The 20,995-nt window shown below is 36.9% G+C and overlaps 1 protein-coding gene across 1 annotated transcript; it reads right to left on the reverse strand.

Moving 5' to 3' along the window:
- Positions 1-294: 294 nt before the first annotated feature.
- LOC113109801 (integrin-linked protein kinase-like) lies at positions 295-20,337 on the reverse strand. The gene is made up of 13 exons (XM_026273570.1): positions 20,190-20,337; positions 18,326-18,606; positions 8,805-8,970; positions 8,433-8,528; positions 7,579-7,675; positions 7,347-7,430; positions 7,106-7,191; positions 6,911-7,020; positions 4,717-4,844; positions 4,381-4,502; positions 3,665-3,764; positions 3,196-3,326; positions 295-1,988 (listed from the first exon to the last, which is right to left on the reverse strand). Exons 2-13 carry the CDS (start codon positions 18,412-18,414, stop codon positions 1,839-1,841), a joined length of 1,359 nt encoding a protein of 452 aa, XP_026129355.1. The 5' UTR covers positions 18,415-18,606; positions 20,190-20,337; the 3' UTR covers positions 295-1,838.
- Positions 20,338-20,995: the final 658 nt, after the last annotated feature.

Here is a 20,995-nt window from a genome sequence, read left to right on the forward strand (position 1 = left end):
TGAAAATTTGCTTTGATGTTTTCGGAGATGTGAGCTCCAGGACGTCGTCAGCGGCCATTCTGCGCTTATAAACCCACAGAGAGCGCCTCACCTCGACCAGATCTTCTGAAATTTGCCACAGACTCTGTCTCTATAATGGTTAAACATGAGATGTTTTGGGTAAATCTCACCGAAGTCTTTGGTCTCAATAATCTTTTTTTATTTTTTAATCAAATCTGAATGTTTTATGATTTTTATATATAAATTAGTTTGCTATTTTATATAGTTTGAATAATTATACAACATTTGGAAATATGTTTTAAAAATATTTTTATTTATCTTGTAGCACATCACATTGCAGCACATTTTCACTGCTTGATATTAATTCGTCAACAACCCAATAATTTATTTTCTGACTGATAAATGAACACAGATTGAAGCATTTAGCAAGGCCAAAACATTTTATTTGTTCTTATTTTCCTTTAGTAAACTAGTTATTAATGAATAAAATATAAACAGCCCAAATCTCCAAAAATAAAGAACAAAGAAAAGCCACATAAAGTTTCATTAAAAACTTCACAGGGATAGAAAACATTGAGCATAAGTTAGATAATCAGTCGGTTTTTCATTATCATCGCGGTTTGCTTTTCAAAATGTAAAAAGTAACACTGAAATAATAAAAAAAAAGAATACATTTACGCATGTCAAGTATGCTTGTTTTCACCTCTTGCTTTCCTATTACATAATGGCTGGCTGAAAAGAGGGACCAGTGAAAGCATAACGAGGAAGTAAATAGACGTAGTGTTTAGAAAAGCAAAAAAATAAAGGCACTCATGGGCTGCCTAATGTATTGCCCGCGAAAAAACAAAACAAAAACACTTATATATGTATACAGTATAAAAATCTCTCAGATATCTTGGACATAACATGCTTAACATGTACAATGCAAATCAGAATATAGTTGGAGTGTTAATTACATAACAGAGGACGCAATCATGCATTTGTACTGATCAAGGAAAAATATGTAGTTTTCTGATGCAAGGATAAAAGACATAACCCAAGATGCATATGGCAAAAGAGTTCTCACATTTGATGTGATGTGGCTCTTCTTTTGAACATATGGTACCTTAATTTAACATAACAGGTTTTTATAATATGCATCTCCCTGCTATGAGAGGGACAGTACAATCCTGATATTATGGGTACTTCATATTTTGGTTACTTAGGCATAAAATTGGCATTAGCTATTGTATCATTGCACCGTTTTTTTCTTCTTTTAAACAAATCTCAGGCAAACTTGACCAATCTGACTTTTGTTATCAGGAACAATCCAAAGAAAACGCACAGTGAAAGACAATGGCAAGATGCTTTAAATTCTAACAGCTGTTGTTGCATAGATATTTGCTAATTGTTTTGATGTAATCGTCTATGATGTTGTTTTAATAGTGTGAAATGAAGTGAGCAAAAAGATGCATGAAATGTGGGAGTGGTTAGATGAAAACTGATTTTACTGTACATTCACTGCATCCAATGACCGTTGCCACCACCACTTCCTGTTTAATGGCTGTAGAAAAGAGGTTTTAAAAGAAGTGTTGTACTGTGAACACTCCAGAGAACACGAAGGGGACTGATGGACATACATGCACAAACACATGTCATTAATCAATGATTGCATGTAAGTATATTGGCGATAGTGAGAAGGTGGCTTTTAAAAATGTTCAACAGCACTTCCACAAAGCGTTTTTTTTTTCTTTTTTCTTTAGCAAAGGGCTACAGTGGCATAGAGCACTTTGGTGAGTGGTGAATTTTAAGGCAATACTGTGAAACCAGTGTTTGCGGGGTTGTCCAGCAGGGCTGTTTCATTTGTCTTGCATCTTCTCTAGGATGGGCACGATCATGTCGAATTTGGGCCTCTTGGCAGGATCCTCGTTCATGCAGATTTTCATTAGCTTGCAGATGTGGGGGGAAATGCCCGGCGGGATGGTGGGCCGTAGTCCCTCTAGTGCCACCTAATGAAGAGAGAAGGAATAACCAGTGTCAGAAATGATTTTTTTCCCCAAGGAATTAGTATGTTTTTTATCTGATTAAATTTGGAGAAATTTTGCATTACAAAATTTGCTCACTAATGGATCCCCTGCAGAGAATGGGTGCCGTCAGAATGAGAGACCAAACAGCTGATAAAAATGTCAATCTACAAGTAATCCACATAAATCCAGTCCATCAGTTCATGTCTTACAAACTGAAAACCTCCATGTTTAAAAAAATAAATAAAATAAATAATTTCTATGTAATTTATTTTCAAGATAGTCCATAAACAATAAAAAAAGCTTCTTCCATTAAAAATAGTCCACCCACTGTTGTTATAACACGTCAAAATGCACACATTTGTTGACCTTTGTTTAGAAATGTTTGTTTTCACTTCTAGATAGGGTCTGATCTAATTCTCTCCTGATTCAGGCGAGACAACTTTTTCACTGGAAAAAACAATATTATTGACACATTTGAAGTGAAAAACGTCTCGGTGATGATTTTGTTTCTTACAAACATGAAGCTTTTCACTTCAGAAGTCATTAAGTGATGGACTGGAGGATAAGTGTGATGTTTTTATCAGCTGTTTGGTCTCTTATTCTGACGGCACCCATTCACTGATGAGGATCCACTTGTGAGCAAGTGATATAATGCTAAATTTCTCCAAGTCTGTTCCAATAAAGAAACAAACTCATCTACATCTTGGAAGGGTCGAGGGTTAATACGTTTTCAGGAAATTTGAATTTTTGGTGAACCATAACTTTAAAGGTCAGAATTTGTCCCCTTAAAGCGATTTCCTGGTGCATATTAACCTTTGTCAAATATTTTAACCAACCAATCAATCACTCAGTCAATCAGAACAGCAGTGAGAGGCTGAAATATAATACCAAAAATTGTCAATTATTGCTTTTAATATTGTTATGATTATAAGTGATGTTGGTTAAAAGAATTCATTACATGCAAAGAATGTTCCCTCTGGCTGCAGTGCTCAATGAGGTACTTGCAAGTTCATGTGAGTTCAGCGCACTCACAAGAATGGCAATAGTTGTATTATTTTTAGTTTAACTGTGCAGAGGCAATTTTTTCACCATATATTGCATTTGGCGGCATTTTTACCACAAGCACCCCTAAATTATTGTTTCTTTTTGGGTTCAGCTCTTGCTTTCCTAAGTCATTGAATCATCTCACCTTCATGCCAATTTCCATGTTTGATAGGTCAGCGAAGGGCACCTCTCTGGTGACAAGCTCCCAGAGCAACACTGCAAAACTCCACATGTCTGCAGAGCGCCGGTTAATCTCCTCTGGCTTCTTCTGCAGGGCTGAGAAGAGATAAGACATCAGTGAATCAAAATGTCCTATTTAAGGTATGGTCACATCTACCAATTTTCTGCAAATTTCTCTAGGTAAAATCCAGTCATTTCAAAAGGAATTCACGCAACTGTGAATTTGGCATAAAATGCAGATTTCACAATGGGTTCACACTGGTCATGCAGGTTTCCTGCACTGCTACACTACTGATAATAGACATGGAAACCTTCTTGCATTTGTAGAAATTTCACTAAAGTGACCATATCTTAGACAAATAAAGTGGAAACAATAAAATCATCTTGAGAAGTTTGAAATGAAGAACTCAGTGAATGAAGGAAAGGAACAGTACCTTCAGGTGCCACCCATGCGGGAGAGTACATCCTGCCGGGACACTGAAAGGAGAACTTAACATCTGCCATGCTTATCCTGGCCGTCATGTCTTCATCAATCTGATGTCAATGAATCAATGAGAACAGATTCATAAGGATGTGTGAGCATGAAACAGACAGCTGATTGTGTGTAATGTGACCAGTATAGCTATTAGTAGTTTGAGAAGTTGTTTTGTTGAGGCTTGGCTTTACTATTTTGCTATAAACTGATATCTACTGACATTCCATAAGGCCATTACAGACCATTCATGTTTCTTACTCCAAAATCTTTGATAAAAGCACTGAGAAATCCACTACCAAAAAATGTATTTTCACTGCATTACTGCACAATGTGAAACTCTGAACTTGTGGTGGGATGCACAGAAACTTCACAGAGAACTGAGACTATTTATAACAGTTCCTGTTCACAGTGGTCTATCTAATGAGACTACATTTATGGAGTGCATTTTCACTGAATCAGTTCGCCATACCATGACAGCAAATAAACAAACACTGAGAGTGTATTTCACATCCACCAGTTAACCCTGAGTATCTAAATTCTGTGGAAATGAATCTAGAGCTCAGCTTGTAACTACACATCTTAATGTTCTCTTGTAAAACAGGAATAGACACTCTGGAAAAACCCAAAGTTGTAGAATTTAAGATTAACAGGAAATGTCTGCTTTAGGTTCCTCACCATGACACTCTTGCTGTTGAGATAATGCCGAGGGATCATGGGCTCCAGTGTGTGCAGGAAAGCCATTCCACACGCTATATCCAAAGCAAACTTCACCGCTTGCGTCTGATCCACAACAAAATCTAGATGGACAAGAGAATGATAAAGATACAGGTGAAGGATTGACTGGGTTTAACTCAAATTTAAGAATAAAAGGCATCCTCATTTATGTCATTTCCCAAATTTAAGGAGCAATTAAGCGTATTTCTAATTTTATTAAACATATAATAACATTCAAATGAAGTAGACAAACACCAAATGGTCTGTGTGAGACAGTAACGTGTGTGTATTACTCACTGGTTCCCTCGTGAAGCACATTGTAGAGGGAGCCATAGGGCATCCAGTGTGTAATTATGATTGGATGAGGGGCGGGTGGAGACTGACACGCCCCCAACATGGGCAACACGTTTGGGTGGGAGAAGATTCTACAAAAGGGGAAATACCAAGGTGGGAAGAGACACATGAACAGACAGAACAGACCACTAACACGATGGAGATGTTTTTACAGATAAAAAAAACTGAATGATCCGGTTGCAGAGGATTTTCAGTCAATGGTGACTAAAATTGTGTATTGTCACACAAATATATCATATGACTTCAGAAGACTGAATATAGCTCAAGTCATATGGATTTATTTTATGATGCTTTTATGTCCTTTTTGAAGCTTGAAAGTGTCCGTTCATGTGTGACTAGATCTCTCTTAAAATTGCTCCTTTTGTTCCACAGAAGATAGTTACCCATACAGATTTGGAACAGTGTTATTTTAGTATCAGTGTAATTAAACAAAACTACTATTATCGTTTTTATTACTATTTTTAATTAATTTTCATCTTTATATTTAAGTTAACTTTAGTGATTAAGTTTTAGAAGAATGTAACAATATAGATGAATTATTGATGCATGCTCACCATTTCTTGACAGTAATACTAATATTGTAGTCCCACAAGGGTTGATTCTTGGACCAATTTTGTTTAGTCTATATATTAATGATCTGCCCTCAGTTTGTCCAGAGGTCCAGCTTCAGATGTATGAAAATGATACAGTTGTTTATACTTATGCTAAGACAAAAGAACAAGCTGCCATCAAACTTACTGCTGCACTAAACAAAGCTTCAGATTGGCTTTGTCACTCTCGCCTTACTCTTAATGTGAGTAAAACTGTGGGAATGTATTTTTCGATTAAGAGAGTTGATGAGCGTTATAAATATTGTCGTTTTTTTTTTTTTATATTTATGATTATGGAAAAAGTTTGATAATCTTCAGGAATATTAGGTACCAATTACCTATACCTGTGCACTTTATGCATACAATAATTCTCCCACATTTATCACACTACAGATCTGTCCCAAATAGTGTTGTCAAAAGACCCGGTACTTCGGTATCATGTCGGTGCTAAAAAAAAAGAAAATGTCATGGTACCAGGTCTCTTTAAGTACTGGTGTTACCGAGTACCTGGTCAGCCCGGTTCTTGACGCATAGAGCACTATGATTTCCGCGAAGCAGAAAATGCGGAAACATGAAAATGAAACTTACATTTTAATATGGACAGTCACGGAATTTGTCAAAGTTAATCAAATCAAATCTCCATATGGATTGGTATCTGTAGATGTTAGCTGAAAAGTTTGTTGAAATAAGATTCCTGTGTGTTCTGCGCGTCTCTGTGTGAATGAATGAATGGCAGAGACGTGCGGGTTTGTTTACTACATCATCTGCTGTCTCAATGAGGACATAAATACATAAACAACATCAGCAGAACTGTTCTGAGTCACTTCACAAGTATTTTACGGTTTCATTTGAGTAAAACCAGTGTCAATTTAAAGGTATTCACGGTAGCCCGTCAAAATAAAAGTTCATTTTTACATAAAGGTATTGTGCTAGAAATATTACTGTTATTTAGTAGAATGTATGTGATACTGCTACTATGGTTGAAAAAAATTCTAAAACTTTATTTTTTAAAGAAATAAATCACACAATATTTCTTCCATGTGTCCATGTGTTTAAATTTCATAAATTAAAAGACAAATTAAATTTGGGTGAAACTTGTTTACTGTTTTTTATAATTATATCAGTTGTAGAAAAACTTTAAACACAATTGTAAATAAGTATAAAGAATGGCATTGGTTTTATTTTTAGTGATAAAAAGTTTTTTTTTTTTTTAATTAGCATATTTTTGTGTTTTGCTTTGGTACTGAAATTGGTACCAAGAACCATGGATTTTTACTGGTATCGATACTGAATACTGAAATTTTAGTACCGTGACAACACTAGTCCCAAAAAACTATAACCACGTTAAAAACATTAGATAGTGTTTATAAAAAAGCTGTGAAAATGCATGTTCCCTGGTAAATAAATGAACTAAATAAAACTATTTAACTAATAATAACCCTGATTTGGAACGATGTGAGGTAAATACATGATAACTGCATTTATTTTTTAGCAAACGGTCCCTTTAATCTGTGTATTCTGGGCACACTGGACTGGAGGTTCATCACCTTAGTTTAGGGTACTCCTCATTAAAGTCACGGCTCTTTCTTGTAGTCCAATCCCGCACATGAAGCATCTTGACCACAATCTCTGTGCCCTGCCAGCGGCCTTTCCACAGCTGTCAGAGAGAGAGCAGAGACATCAGTGCTTCCGTAAACACTCTGAGACATGGGTAGCTATTGTGGTTTGGTAAATGAGCTCACCTCTCCAGAGTGGTTCTCGTTGATCTTGGTCAGCATGGAGAGCTGTTTATAATCTATTCCAGCTTGTTTGTTTAGTGTGCCATTACCTGAAGGCATCATGGGAAAATATACAACAATCAAACCTCAGTTCTGGATAATTCATATCAATCTACAGTTACGCTGAATGACAATGAAATGCTTGTTCGCCAAAGCATCTACATTATAAATGTAAATGAGAATCAGATGTTCTGAGGGTCCTTACGTGGGCGCGTTCGAGTAGTTCCCTTCCAGAAATTGTCCTTGAAAGGAACTTTGGTCAGGCTTTGTCCCTGTTTCTCCGCCAGCTCTGATTCATAAACAAAACAGAATTATTAGGGCTGATGGAACACATAACAGAAACAGACCTTTGAGGCTTCACAATGTTAGCAAACAGCCTTTCCAACAAATCTTCTGCTGACGTCACATTTGCAACATTATTAAAGTAGAGAGTTTACCTTTCAGATTTGCAGCAAGCTGTGGTTTGGCCTTGTCCAGTGGAGTTTCTCCATACTTGTTGGAGATGCTCACCAGAGCACCATTATTGACCAGATCCTGGAGAGAATATGAACAATAACATATTTAGTGTGAATACAATTTTTTGGATTTATGCACATCTCTGTATTTCAATCCGCCTATTTTTATGCACATTTTGGAAAATCGCTTAAAAAAAAACACTGGATGGAAATACAGAGATATGCATAAATCCTAAAAATGTACATTAAAAACATCTGTGCATAACAGAGTAGGATAAATTTTTTATCCAATAAGAAAAAATTTGACTTTGCACGATTTTTTAATCTAATATGTGTATTTTATTTTGTTATTTCAGCAATTTGAATAGTTTTATTCTTAGTTAACTATGACAACAGTTACCTATGCAATAAAAAAAAAAAAGTAAAAAAAAAAAATGGAACAACGGAACTTGAAAAATTATGTAAATGAAAATGACACGGAAATGATTCAAAAGACTTGTGCTATATTGCAAGTCTTCTGAAAATTTGCTAAAGATTTATATGACAAACAGACCAAAATTCAATCTTTTGTTTACAGTCAAGGCATTTGGTAAAATATATCTGCTGCACAGAAGAGAGAAAATCCATTTCTGTATTTTCCCCACAGAACACTCTCATATAGATTCAGAAGACTTTAGGATAATGTACTGCACGAGTACCATGTGAACCACTTTTATGATATGTTATGGTGTTTGGAAGCTCTAGTCCCCATTCATTATATCATTAACTGCATGGAAAACAGCATTCACACAATCCAGAGTTTCTCATGTTCCCAGCAGAGGGCGCTTCAAACTAACCTCTGCCACCAGGCCATGGGCCCAGAAGCAGGCATAATGGAGAGGGGTGTTGCCATGCTCGTTTGCCGCATTGGTATCTGCTTTACACTGGATCAGCTAGAAAACACAAATCACAACATTAATTAGTATCCAAAAGAGCAAACACAAAATCATCCATTCAAAAACTTTTTTTTTTTTTTTTTATTAAAAGGTATAAAATAGACATTGTCAGTTCCTTACTCCTTCTTGAGAGTTTGTGTGTGTTAGTATTTATGACTGCTGTTTGCAGCTGTGTGTTTGTTTACACCTTTCTGTGACCGTTGTGGTCACTGTGGTTGTTCAGGTGCAGTTGTGTGTGTTTGTGAGCGTTTATCCGCTATGATCTGTTCACACCTTGGCCAGAATGTCACGGTGGCCGTGACTCGCAGCCAGGTGCAGAGGTGTGTCGTCACCGCGGTTCATCACATTGATGCGCGCCCCTCTCATGATAAGCATGTCCACGACCCCCGAACGACCCTCACGGCACGCCCAGTGCAACGGACTGAACCCATGATCATCCCTGCAAGAAACAAACACACGCCAGCATATTTAAAGACAGTCATAATTATCACATACATACTTAGTTAAAAAAAATAGACTGGCTTCAAACAAGATGGAAATTTCATACGCAATTCAACTGTATTAAATACTAAATTTAGGCATGAATATTTTTATAGTGCATACTTAGAAATAATGACCAACGCCTGAATTCCCCTTTTAGGTGGCTCTTACATACATATTTTTGTATGTATTTGGCCGTTTACGTGCAATAAGGCACACACTCTCAGATGCGTCTTTATTTGCGCGCGCTTTGGGTGCGAGGCGGCTCACAGAAAGGGTCTCACAGTCACAAGAGAATGCAAGTACTGAATTGAGCACTTGAATGTTTACAATTGTAAAACTCAAAAGCATGTGCAAATGATACATTCCATCATCTGTCGCAAGAATTTCCCGCATTACAATCCCAGCTATCCTGTGCCAAAATTCAAGCCCCCATGACAGGAGCTAGGGTTTTTTTTTTGTTGGACTGTCTCTTTAAATCAAGGCAAATTTTTTGACGCAGTGGTTGGCGGTAAACTATCTCTAGTCAGGCTAGTGATCCCGCTCTCAGCTGTCTGTCTCCAGCCAGTTAAATATAAACAGCCGTTAACTGGTCCTTTCCTCCAGATTATGTATACCTCCTCTACCCCCCACAGTTTTAGTCGGAGATCTGAGATCTGAGAAAGTTAGAATAACAACAGTGAGATCAGATCAGAGCCTGTGCATTAGTGCTGCTACTGAGAGCACATGTGAATGAACCACATGGGGGTTTTACTATTAAACCACTGAACGCAACTGCTGAGAGTGTTATAAATAAACGAAGGTAATGTCTGCAGCTGGTGCTCATGCTCATCCCCAAAGCAATTACTTGTAAGCTTTTGTCTTCAATAATGAAGTGTTTGTTGAAGGGCTGGGTGTGTGCAGTAAAGTAGGAAGTCTATGGGTAAATAATAAGGCCAGTGGTGTGGCTAAACTTAGGCTAGCTGCTGAAACTACTCACAAGGTCCTGCCAGAACAGACCAGACCACCCACCCACCCACACACACACACACACGGTCAAATGGTGGCTTGGTCACAACTGAAGGGGTTAAAGACAAAAACAACAAACCAAATATTAAGACAAATAAACAGGAAGTCCTCCCCCTTCCCAAAAATATGAAAAATTAAACAATGAGTCCTGAGCCTCCCAATGGAAATTCCGGAATGTTCTTTATTTTTTACTAAACTTCACATTGCAAGGAAGGAAGATGGAGAAAAACAAAAGAATGCAAGCAAGGCAATGAGAGTGATGAACAAATTAGGAAGGAAAGCAGCAAAGAAAACAAATATAAAAGGAAGAAACCAGGAAATACAGGAAACTAGAAAGGAAAAGGGGGAAAAAATTAAAAAATGAAGAAAGTGGGAAAAAAATGTGGAAGAAACACAGCTAGTAAGAAAAAATTTAAGCAGGAAAGAAAGGTGGAAAGAAAAATAATAAAAGGACAAATTAAAAAGACAGGAATAAAGTTGTAAAATAATCTTAAAAGGAATAGGGAAAACACTGAAAAAGGAAGAGAGCGAAAAGGAAGGGAAAGAAAGTGTAGAAAAGGAAAATGGATGGAACGAAGTGGAAAGGAAATCATTAAGCATGTACAGAAAGAAGAAAGAAAGAAAGCTGGAACAGGGAGAAACAGGAAAAAGGAAGATTGCAGGAAAGAACAAGGAAACAGTAAGTAAAGAATGAAAGAATAAAGTTATAGTATGAAGAAACTGGGAAAGACAAGAAGATAGTTAGAAGGTAAGCTAGAAGTATAAGCTAAAAGGTCAGAGAAAATATGGGGGAAAAATAAGTGGGAAAGCAAGCGAGCAAGAAAGAAAGATGAACAGAAAAAAGGAAAGAAAAGAAAGTACATGAGAAACAAAGAAAGAAAGAAGGAATAGCATAAAGTAGAAACCCAGAAAAACTGGAGAAATGTTGGGAAGAAAGGAAGCTAAAAGAGTGCAAGACAATAGGAAATTAACAAGAATAAAAGCAAATATGCAAGTGGGGAAAAAATGAAAAGGAAAGCAGGACAATGAAGAAAGGAGAGCTATCTGTGGTAACTCTTATTACATCACTCAACAGTGCTCCGACACACAAATGAAGCAGCAGAGGGGTGGACTGCGGAAACCAGAGCGGGAAACACAGGAAATAATATTCCACGCTCTCTCTTCCACCGCTAGCGGCTCCCACCCTTCGCCTGTGTGAGTGAGAGAGTGCTCCGGACAATTCAGATCCAGTTAGTTTCTTTCTCTTGTCCTTGTAAGGACGTGAAGCACACGCTGTAAACCAGCACACACACACACAGAGACACAGCGCACACACACAGAAAGGAATGTTTACGCCAACATACTTATAAATGTACAAAGACAGACTATGTAAACAGAGTCACAGCTGAAAGATTACGTCTTTGAGCCTGAGGTTATACGATCAAACAGTCAAAAGCTCACTTATTAAAAGAGCTTGCTCTGACCAAAAAGCGTTCTGGGGTTGCATTCGGCGATGATTTAAAAGTACAACACCACATCTTAGTTCAGGTTTCTACCTTTCAGCAACAATCTGGTTGAGTGAAAGCTCATACTGAATTAGAATATAAACCGCACATCAGTGAAGCGCCACAGTCTAAAAACACATCTAACAGGGGAGTGAAGTGGGCCAGACTGACGTATATGTTACAGGAAATGTAGTTGGAAAGGATCAAATAATATTGTTGGTACCTTCTGATTTAAACCAGACATCAAAAAGGATGTACGAGTGTTCTATTTTTAGAATGTGCAGCTAAAAGCAAGAAGTTAAAATACAGGAAGTATTTTAGTAGTAAATAACTCACTCTAAACACTGTAAATGCTTCTGATTGGCCTGAGTTTCAGTAGTTTCAGTGTCTGTTTTAAAACCACCGAGACAAACACAGCTGTAATTTTGTTTGATTCAGGCTTCTGTTCTTCTATCATTAGCTGCTCGGAGTTCTGGCCAGACATCAAGAATGAAAAACAGCCACAAAATGTGTCAGTTCCTCTTTGAGTCACAATCTGCGAGCAGACTTAGTCAACTTAAATGACATTCATTACTAGAGAATCACAAATTCAAAATGTGGGTGCCGATATGGATATTCAATATGCAAAACAACTTAGGCCATCCTTAAAAATATTCTTGTTAGCCGTAACCCGACCGACCCTGTCAATTTTTATTTTTTTTGCTTTTAGTCCGACTGACTTGCCAGTTGTAAATTTGCTTTAAGACCGACCAATTTTTTTTTACTCTTCAAACAACTAATACAAAAGCAATAAAATAATATGAATTATATTTTAGTAAGTACCGTAAATATATAAATACCCTAGGCCTAAGGCTAAACGAAGGCCACGTTCTTTCTTTAAAAAAAACCTGTGACGTCATCTATGTTTGCACTATACATACAGTCAGCATCTAGTCATAGTTGGGGGTGTGGTGAGGGCGGAGTCGGCATGGGGGAAAACACAGCGAACATCGTGTGTATTCGAATTTCAAAAATGCACATATTGCGCACTTGTAGTCTCTTTTAACTTTAACATTCATATACACTAGTCCATATCGATATTTCATTGTACAGCCCTACTTTTGATCTATTCATTCAAAAATAGCCAAATTCTGTGACACGTATCACGTAGACTACACCTCTTAGCAGACACGTTTTCATGCGAGTTAAGGTTCGACACTAGGCTACATAGTTTTGCTTAAGGTAGAATGATAAAGCTAATTATATATGCATGCCAGGTTCTGAAACAACCTTACACAGTTTTGATAACGTTAATAATGAACACAATGTAAACGTAGCCTGCCTGTGGTGAAATGCCGATTGCACACATACACATGCTTAGTCTTGGGATTCCATAACTTCCCTTGAACATCTTCACAACTTATTGCTTGTAGCCATTTTGTCCTCCTTTCCTGTTTTGTATGTTTATTAGGAAGGATGTAGAACTTCAATTCATATTTGCTAGTTTTTTGGCGGTACAGAAATGACACAGCAACTCTTCGGCATGATTGTCCCGTGTATTTCAATTAGCGCCAAGGCATTGTTTTCCCCCAAGGGCTAAATTCACATCACACATCGCGTTCCCGGGGGCGTTCCCAGACCAACCGTCTGTATGTATTTGTTAATGGATGTCATACTATGCCCTGTGCATTCGCTTCATCTCATACTCTCATTCACTGTCAGAGTAGTGATGGGATGTTCGGTTCTTTTACGTGAACCGGTTCTTTTATCATCTTCATCTTCTACTCAACTCAATTTGTGAATGTGTCATCGTTAACTATAAATACAGTACAGATATTTCATAAATCATCCCTTATTCTTATTAAACAGAGTCTTTAGAGTTTTAATTATTGTCCAAATTCCCTGAAAACCCCTTTGGCCTATATAATCTAACATAATCTACAATTTAACAAATATAGAGATTAGTTACATTCATCTTCTTATTCATCTGTCACGTGATTAAGCAACGATTCGACCCGAAAGACTCATGAGATGAACTAATCAATTCTCTTTCCGGCTCGGACTGAATGGTTTATCGTATGTTGCTGTCACGTGATTAAGGAATGACTTGAACCCAAAGACTTGTCAGACAAGAGGTGAGGTAAGCTAATCACAGACTGAAGACCCAGGTAAACAATGAATTCATCTTTTCTGTATCTTATAGCATTTAAGTTTTGTATTGTTTGTAGTGTGATCAACGTTTGCGTAAGTACTAAATGTGTTGGGGAAATAACACATAACATTTTAATTACATTATGCTAAAATGAACCAAATGAACTAAATGACTAGATAAAAGATTAGTTAATTTTGCTGAACGAGTCGGTAAAATGATCCAAACTTCCCATCACTATGTCAGAGTCAACGGTTTGCGATTGGTGATGTTGGCTGCGGCTGCAGTAAACAAAATGTTTGTGGTCACTGTTTAAAGTCATAAGGGTTCGGGCACCATTATACATCGAAAAAAAATTCATTAAAACAGCTCGACACTTTAACCTGGCACGAAGTTCTGGAGAAACTGTGCCCAGATCTTTTCCCCTCCCTTCTCCCATCTATTGTAACCGTGAAAGTGTTGGCTGTCACTTTATGTTCGAAAATCTATTGCACGAATCGATTGGACCAACCAACACAAGTTTTGAAATTGAAAATAGGAAATTGATTTTAACGACCTTCTCTTGGAGGGCATCCAGTTTTTTTTATTTTATTTGGAACACCCGTCACACAGCAACTGCAGCTTCGGACACACACGCATAACAGCAAATAATACTTCTGCACTATGTTTCTCTTTTTGCAACAGAAATGTAAATTCTGCCAGTATTCTGATAGTCTCATGCATACAGATACAGATTCGGGCTAGAATCGCCAATGCGATTTTTTTATGTTGTTGTTGAAATTTCTAATCGTAAACACAGCCATTTTGAACATGCAGTAAATGTTTTGCATTATGGTAGTCCACTCTGCCTATTGTTTTTCGAGAATGTTGCACTCCTGTTTGTCATTGTGCACGAAACTTCATGCCAATAAATCATCAGAAATATTGGTCTTTACCAATATATTGAATCTTTACATGTGTCCTGCCTGTTGTCCGTGGATTTAGCTATATTTGGTGTTATTTGCCGCATAAAATGTATTTAGACTTGCAAAATCGATTTTACAATCGATTCAATGAACACTTGTCTCTCAAATCAAACAGAATTTTTTTCACAAAAGTGACAACCCAAGGAAGCAAATTAAACGGTCTCTCATTTGTAGGTTGCATCGACACCTAGCGGTGGATACAAGTAAAAATGTATTACAGTACCACATTGTTTTTCTTCTCACGTGAAATTAATGCAATAAACATGTTTTTTTACAAAGATTTAAATTTGTTTGTGGTCAATATAGCCTGCATCAAAATTTGTTTTGCAATTATGCACCTAAAGGCACGGGTTGAAGACCCAGTCAGTGATGTCACGATATGCTAATTTGTTTCAATTCATACCTACGTAATCGTTACATTGACACTTGAAAAAAAATAAAAATAAATTATATATATATAGACCGACCTACTGACCTCTTATTTTATTTTTTTACTGTTACTGCAAACCAATATATTTTTAAGGATGGCCTGATGAGATAAAGCACAGTATTATACACTGCACACAAGCAACATCCAATAAAATGTTAACTTGCAAGAGTACAGAACTGCACATGGAAAGTCTTTGAACACTTTTACTTTTAACAATAATGTTCTTTAACCATTTCAATCAATTATTATCTGTTGTAATAACTTCTCCTTTGAAATGACCTTCCTGTTCCACTGAACAATATGTTCTATGTTTCATTTGAATTTAACATAGTATGTTGTATTATTAACTTAAAGTTGAAGGTATGTGAATATAGCAATAAATGTAATTTTTCAAAAATATTTGCATTTTGCATATTAAAGATTTACCAACATGAAAGAAACATGCGCTGTGTGGAGAGATTTTTATAAACTTTTCCAACATTTTTCTTCTAAAGACATTTCTTGTGGTTTTATTATCATAATAGTGCTGTCTTTGTTAGTGGTGATGAAATGTCAGTTTGCTAAAACCTTGCTAAATGTCTTAACAGCTTTTTTGATATTGCTTAACATTTCCCTTCAGTGGAACAGGAAGCTTATTTTGGTGGTAAAGTTTTTTGTTTTAATGACACATTGCATAATAATAAAAAAAAAAAAAAAAAAATCACTTATGCATTAAAAACATAGTTCACCCCAAAATGAAAATTTCATCATAATTTACTTAGCCCCATGTTGTTTTAAATCTGTATGAATTTATTGAATAGATGTTATGAAGAATGTTGGTAACCAAACAGTTGCTGACTGAAACTCATACAGGTTTGGAACAACTTGAAAGTCTATGAATAATGACAGAATTTAAATTTTTGAGTGAACCATCCCTTAAAGAAAATAAATAAGTCCAAGTCTATTTTAATTTCAAATTCAAGACTTGAACAACAGATTCAAAAACAACAAGTTCAGCAAGTTCAGGCATAATGGCCAAATGTTCAAGAATTTCCATACATGTTTAAAATATTATACATTTAGAGATAAGGAGATAAAATATAAGATAAGACAAGTCAAGTTTACAGACTGACATGCTGTAATGTGAAGCATAAACAACGCCCAAGTATGTCTGCTATTTCCTGTCTCCTCCTACAAACACACAAGGTCGTGACATCTCAAGCCATGCTGAAACTCCTCATGGCCCTTCAGAAGAACTCAATGCTTTGAAAGCCACTTTCAAAGCATCCAAATCATTTTATTAGGCATTCCTCAATAGGCAATAGTGAAAGGCGAATCCCTTAGCTAGAGTTTTTCTATTTCTGGAAAAGGAAAAACACTTTGAGACGGTTAAGCGGGGAGGGAGAGAGAGAGAAGTGACACAGAGAGGACTGGTATGGCTCAAGTCAGCATGCTTTGGTTGGTGAGCTCATCGTATGGAAACTATTCAGCCCAACCATTTCGTTTTAGCCCAGACTGTTCTCTTCTCCCCCTCTTCTGAGTCACTATTTAGACATGGACTCCATCTCACACTGACTTGAATGGCAGATCTGTAGAGGGTCAACTGTTGTTTAGAGTAGGGGATGCTAACATAAATAAAAATGAAGGGTATTGTTTGAATTTGAGGTTTTGTGCTAGTTGAGTTGGCGGTTTCCCCTCCTCTTACTGGCAGTTTCTCTTGTAAGACCAACATTTCCTTTGTCACATAATTTCAAAGTCACAACTTCAGCCATGTGTAGAGCACAGGAAATGCCTTGATAGTGATCTACATCAGATGCTTCAACACTTTATCTAAGCTGGCCGCTGCCTGCAATCTGCTGATTCTGTACTCAACCATTCATCTCAGACCCGTTGCTTTCTGCTCATAAATCTTGTGGCTGACAGCAAGAGAACGGGTCCAGATCAGATTCCTTACAAGCTCTTGGAGATCTACCTGGACGTTTTCTTCTCTTTTGTGCTTCCCAGCTGTTCTGGGATGTATTAGTGTAGAAAGGCGGGCCGAGGCTGTTTGTGAGAGGGAGCTTGGCAGAGGTGGAGGTATTTGAAGAGGGCTTTACACCATATAGGGCTAGAACTAGAACTCTGGTCTTCGATGTGTGGAATGTTTTCTGTTTAGTTTGTAAGAAACAGCTGGGATATTTCAGGTCTTATTCCTTACAACCTAGTCTAACAACATTCAATTTCACAGAAGGGCTGCAAAATATGGAAGCCAAAAGGAAAATTCTATAATATTTATCATTTCTATACTATTTTGTCTTAAAAAGTAGAATCTAAAGTATTGGGTTTTATTTTAAAAGCTAAACTCAATTTTAAATATTCATATAAAACAAAACAAAAAACTAAATGTTTTAAAAAGTGAATTTAGGCATCTTATTATAATGTACAGTATGAAAAATTAATATTGACACTGAGATTTGCTAATGGTTCAATTTAAGAGTGCATTTGCTTTTATTAAATTATTAGTGCTTTAAAAAAATAAAAAACTTTAAATGAGTGTAAGATTAGTAAGAAAATAGGGGAATTTGGCATGCACACACAAATATCCATTATCGAAAATACTGATAAAAAATAATACAAATATAAAATCTCTAATATTGGCTGAAAACTGATATGGTAGCCACATATCCAATTAATTTACATATCTGATGCAACAATAATGCAATCATTGAATTGAACACATTAGCATCCTATTTAAAGTCATTTTAATTAAGAAATACACTTAGCATTTCACTTACATATTAGCAATATGTGGGCATGTTTTCTTTGGGTAAAATAACTTTTTTTTTTTTTTTTACCAAAAACATTAACTAGTAGAACTGTAGAATTATACAAGAATAATAATTTAATACTAAATATTATTAATGCCTCAAAACCATCTGAAAAGCTGTGTATGCCATGACAAGCCAAATAAACAAATGAAATCCACAACACAGATAAAAGGTGATAAAATCTACCCTCATCATCTTTCACTGCTCCACTGTGCCCAGGGATCAGAAGACAGATAAAAGTGAGGGGTGAACAAAGACATAAGACCTAACAGAAGATCCTCACAAACAGGGCAGTTTCTCCACAATAATACATTTTGAATCTCTCAATGTTTTTGGGGGGCGTGGCCCCTACTGACAGCTGACATCTTCGAATGAGAAAATAAGAGAACTGCTACACCAAGCCTGTACAAAACCACAAAAAAGTAGTCTCTACAACCACACGGCAATCTAGCTAATTACAGCTCTGTCTGAATTCATATCATGACTCATTTGAACACTCCAAAACACACTCACCCCTGGTTTAGGTCGTTCTCTGTGTTGTCCAGCCAGAGGCGGACAGCTACCGCGTTGCCTTCACGGCACTGAGTGAAGATGTCATCCATCTCTGCACCCTCTCTCCTCTCACGCTACCCGAATCTTTCGTCCCCTGCCAGGAGCGTCCTGGGACAGGCGTCTGATGCTGCTGTACCCTAAAGACAACAGGCGAGGGTCTAACAGAACAGCCAGCCACGGGAAGGGTGCGATGGGACAGTCTCTTCTCCGCCACAGGGCAAGTGTCTGGTGTCTGTGCCGCACTGCAAAGAGACGAGCAGAAGGAAGCTCAGATGAACACTCACAGTTCAAGTCACTAGGGAACAAAGACTGAAATTTAAAATAACAAACAGTTTCAAGGAACAGTTGACCAGAAACGAAAAGTTCAATGACATGATGCTCAAAGTTGTGGGAGTTGTCATTTTTGGATGAGCTATTCCTTTAATTCACCTCACAGGTTTAAGCAATGGGTTCACATATTTGTTCATTAAAAATGCTGATGAATGGTGATGAATGCATGTGTAATCATACAAGCCTCTGCCTGTTATAACACACATATTTCTCCCTTCCTGTGTTGCTTTAATACTCTGAAATCACTCCAACTCATACATTAGTTAAGAGGTCTTTGCAAAGACCTGTCGTACTTATGAAAAATGACTTGTCTGTTTTAATAGAGAATTAAATAAAGGGCTGTGTTAAAAACAAAACGAAAAATCTTAAATACATGTGAACTGTTATGCATTCTGTATACTTTGTTGAGTGATTTTGTACAAAAACAGACCAAATACAGTTAGAAAGGGAAACAAATGTGTTCGCTTAGAGAAAATGACAGATAAATTAGATTAGAGAGACAAAAGCAGGGTGATATCGATTCAGTTACATATGCATTCAATCACTAAGACACTCGGAGGTAAACATGATAGTTAACACTCAAGAGAAAGAGGAAAAGAACTAGACAGTTTTTTTAACAGACGACAGGTAGATGTTGGACAGATTGGACAGACAAACAGCAAAATATGCAGAAAGAAATGCACAAAACGAGAGGCAGAAAGAAATGCACAAAACGAGAGACAGACAGGTATGCACGTGGACAGATTGAAACAGGCAAACAGTTAAAAAGGTATGTTTCGAAAGAGAGACAAATATGTTCAAATAGATAGATAGATAGATAGAGAGATACATAGATAGATATATGTTTAAATATACATGTATGTTCAAAGAGAAAGAGATGAATATTTTTACAAGACCACCTATAGAAAGCAAGACAGGCAGGTCAAGAGATAGATCGATATACAGAAGAGCAGAAAGATAGATGTGTTTCAATATAACCATAGACGTACGTTATGTACAAACAGAATCAGACGAGTGTTTGTTCAAGAAAACTGACAGAAAGCAAGACAGGCAGGTCAAGATAGATAGATAGATAGATAGATAGATAGATAGATAGATAGATAGATAGAGTAGGTGTTCAGAAACACAGAAAGGTATTTGCAGCAGACAGACATGTAACGTCATGTGTGTTCTCTCAGTAAGAGTGACACATTAGCCGCGCAGCTAACAGACACTGCAGTCAAAGAGTGACTAAAGACCGAACTGCAGGTGAACTAAAAGAAAGAAAACATGCGGTTTGAATTATAATTTGCTTAATCAAGCACAATGAAATTATTTTTTCACACCAGGCTTTATTCATGGCTATACAACAATATTTTTTTTAGTGTTGTGAGCTAGTTCGCTAATGCTGCTAGCAGTCATATAACGTTACTCCCACTGCCACTGAACTAACTGTTACACGATCAACACTCGATTAATGCTTCTCTCACACTCAATCGATCATAACTATCATTACCTGTGTATATGACCGCTTTTAGCTGGAGTGGATTAACGGTGATGACAGGGACAGTCCGGACCGACACTCTACCACCGTCCACACCCTACTAGTGCCCGTCTGAGATCTCCCCCCCGCCGGCAGACACACACTCAGTCACTCCCCGCTGATCACGCCGCTGCAGCGCCCCCCAGCTGGAGAGCGAGGATGAACAAGCGCCTCGGAGAACGATTTTCTCTCCTTCAGAATTATGACTGCCTGCCCTGAGGTTATGAATATGCCATGATATGAAATGGATATAGATTCACGGTCCTTTCCTTTCGCAGTTACATCAGTATTAGAGCCAAAGAAGGTCTGCTGCTCTAATACACATAACATGCAACAATTAACAACAATTACTACAATTAAAATAGCCTATTATTAGTTACTTGTGTCATCAATAATTTTATCAAAAAATAGGCATATATAAATTCAACTGATTCTGAAAAAAATACTTTTTTAATTGATTTAATATATTAATTATTTTAGAGTAGATGATTATATTTATTATGATAAGTTGGTTGTAAGGTAGTTTCTAGTAATTTGTAATCTCTTTATGCTGAAGTGATCATGAGGAATTAATGTCTAGAAGATTCTGACATAAGTGTGAAGACTGGAGGCAGAAATATCAACAATCTTCATAATTCTGATGATACATCCTTATTAGCAGAGCCGTAGAAGGAACCGAGATCTGAAACACCTTAAAGAGTTAGTTTACTGAAAAATGAAAATTATGTCATTAATGAATCTATGGAAGCATATGGGTAGCATTATTCAATTTGGGATGT

The sequence above is a fragment of the Carassius auratus genome, chromosome 10, assembly GCF_003368295.1.
Source record: "Carassius auratus strain Wakin chromosome 10, ASM336829v1, whole genome shotgun sequence".
NCBI lineage: Eukaryota > Metazoa > Chordata > Actinopteri > Cypriniformes > Cyprinidae > Carassius > Carassius auratus.

Coding starts and splice junctions, on each gene's coding strand:
- LOC113109801 (XM_026273570.1), bottom strand. CDS start 18,414: ATGGATGACATCTTCACTCAGTGCCGTGAAGGCAACGCGGTAGCTGTC. Junction 7,431..7,578: donor GCTTGCTGCAAATCTGAAAG/GTAAACTCTCTA, acceptor TTTATGAATCAG/AGCTGGCGGAGAAACAGGGA. Junction 7,021..7,105: donor ACGAGAACCACTCTGGAGAG/GTGAGCTCATTT, acceptor TCTCTCTGACAG/CTGTGGAAAGGCCGCTGGCA.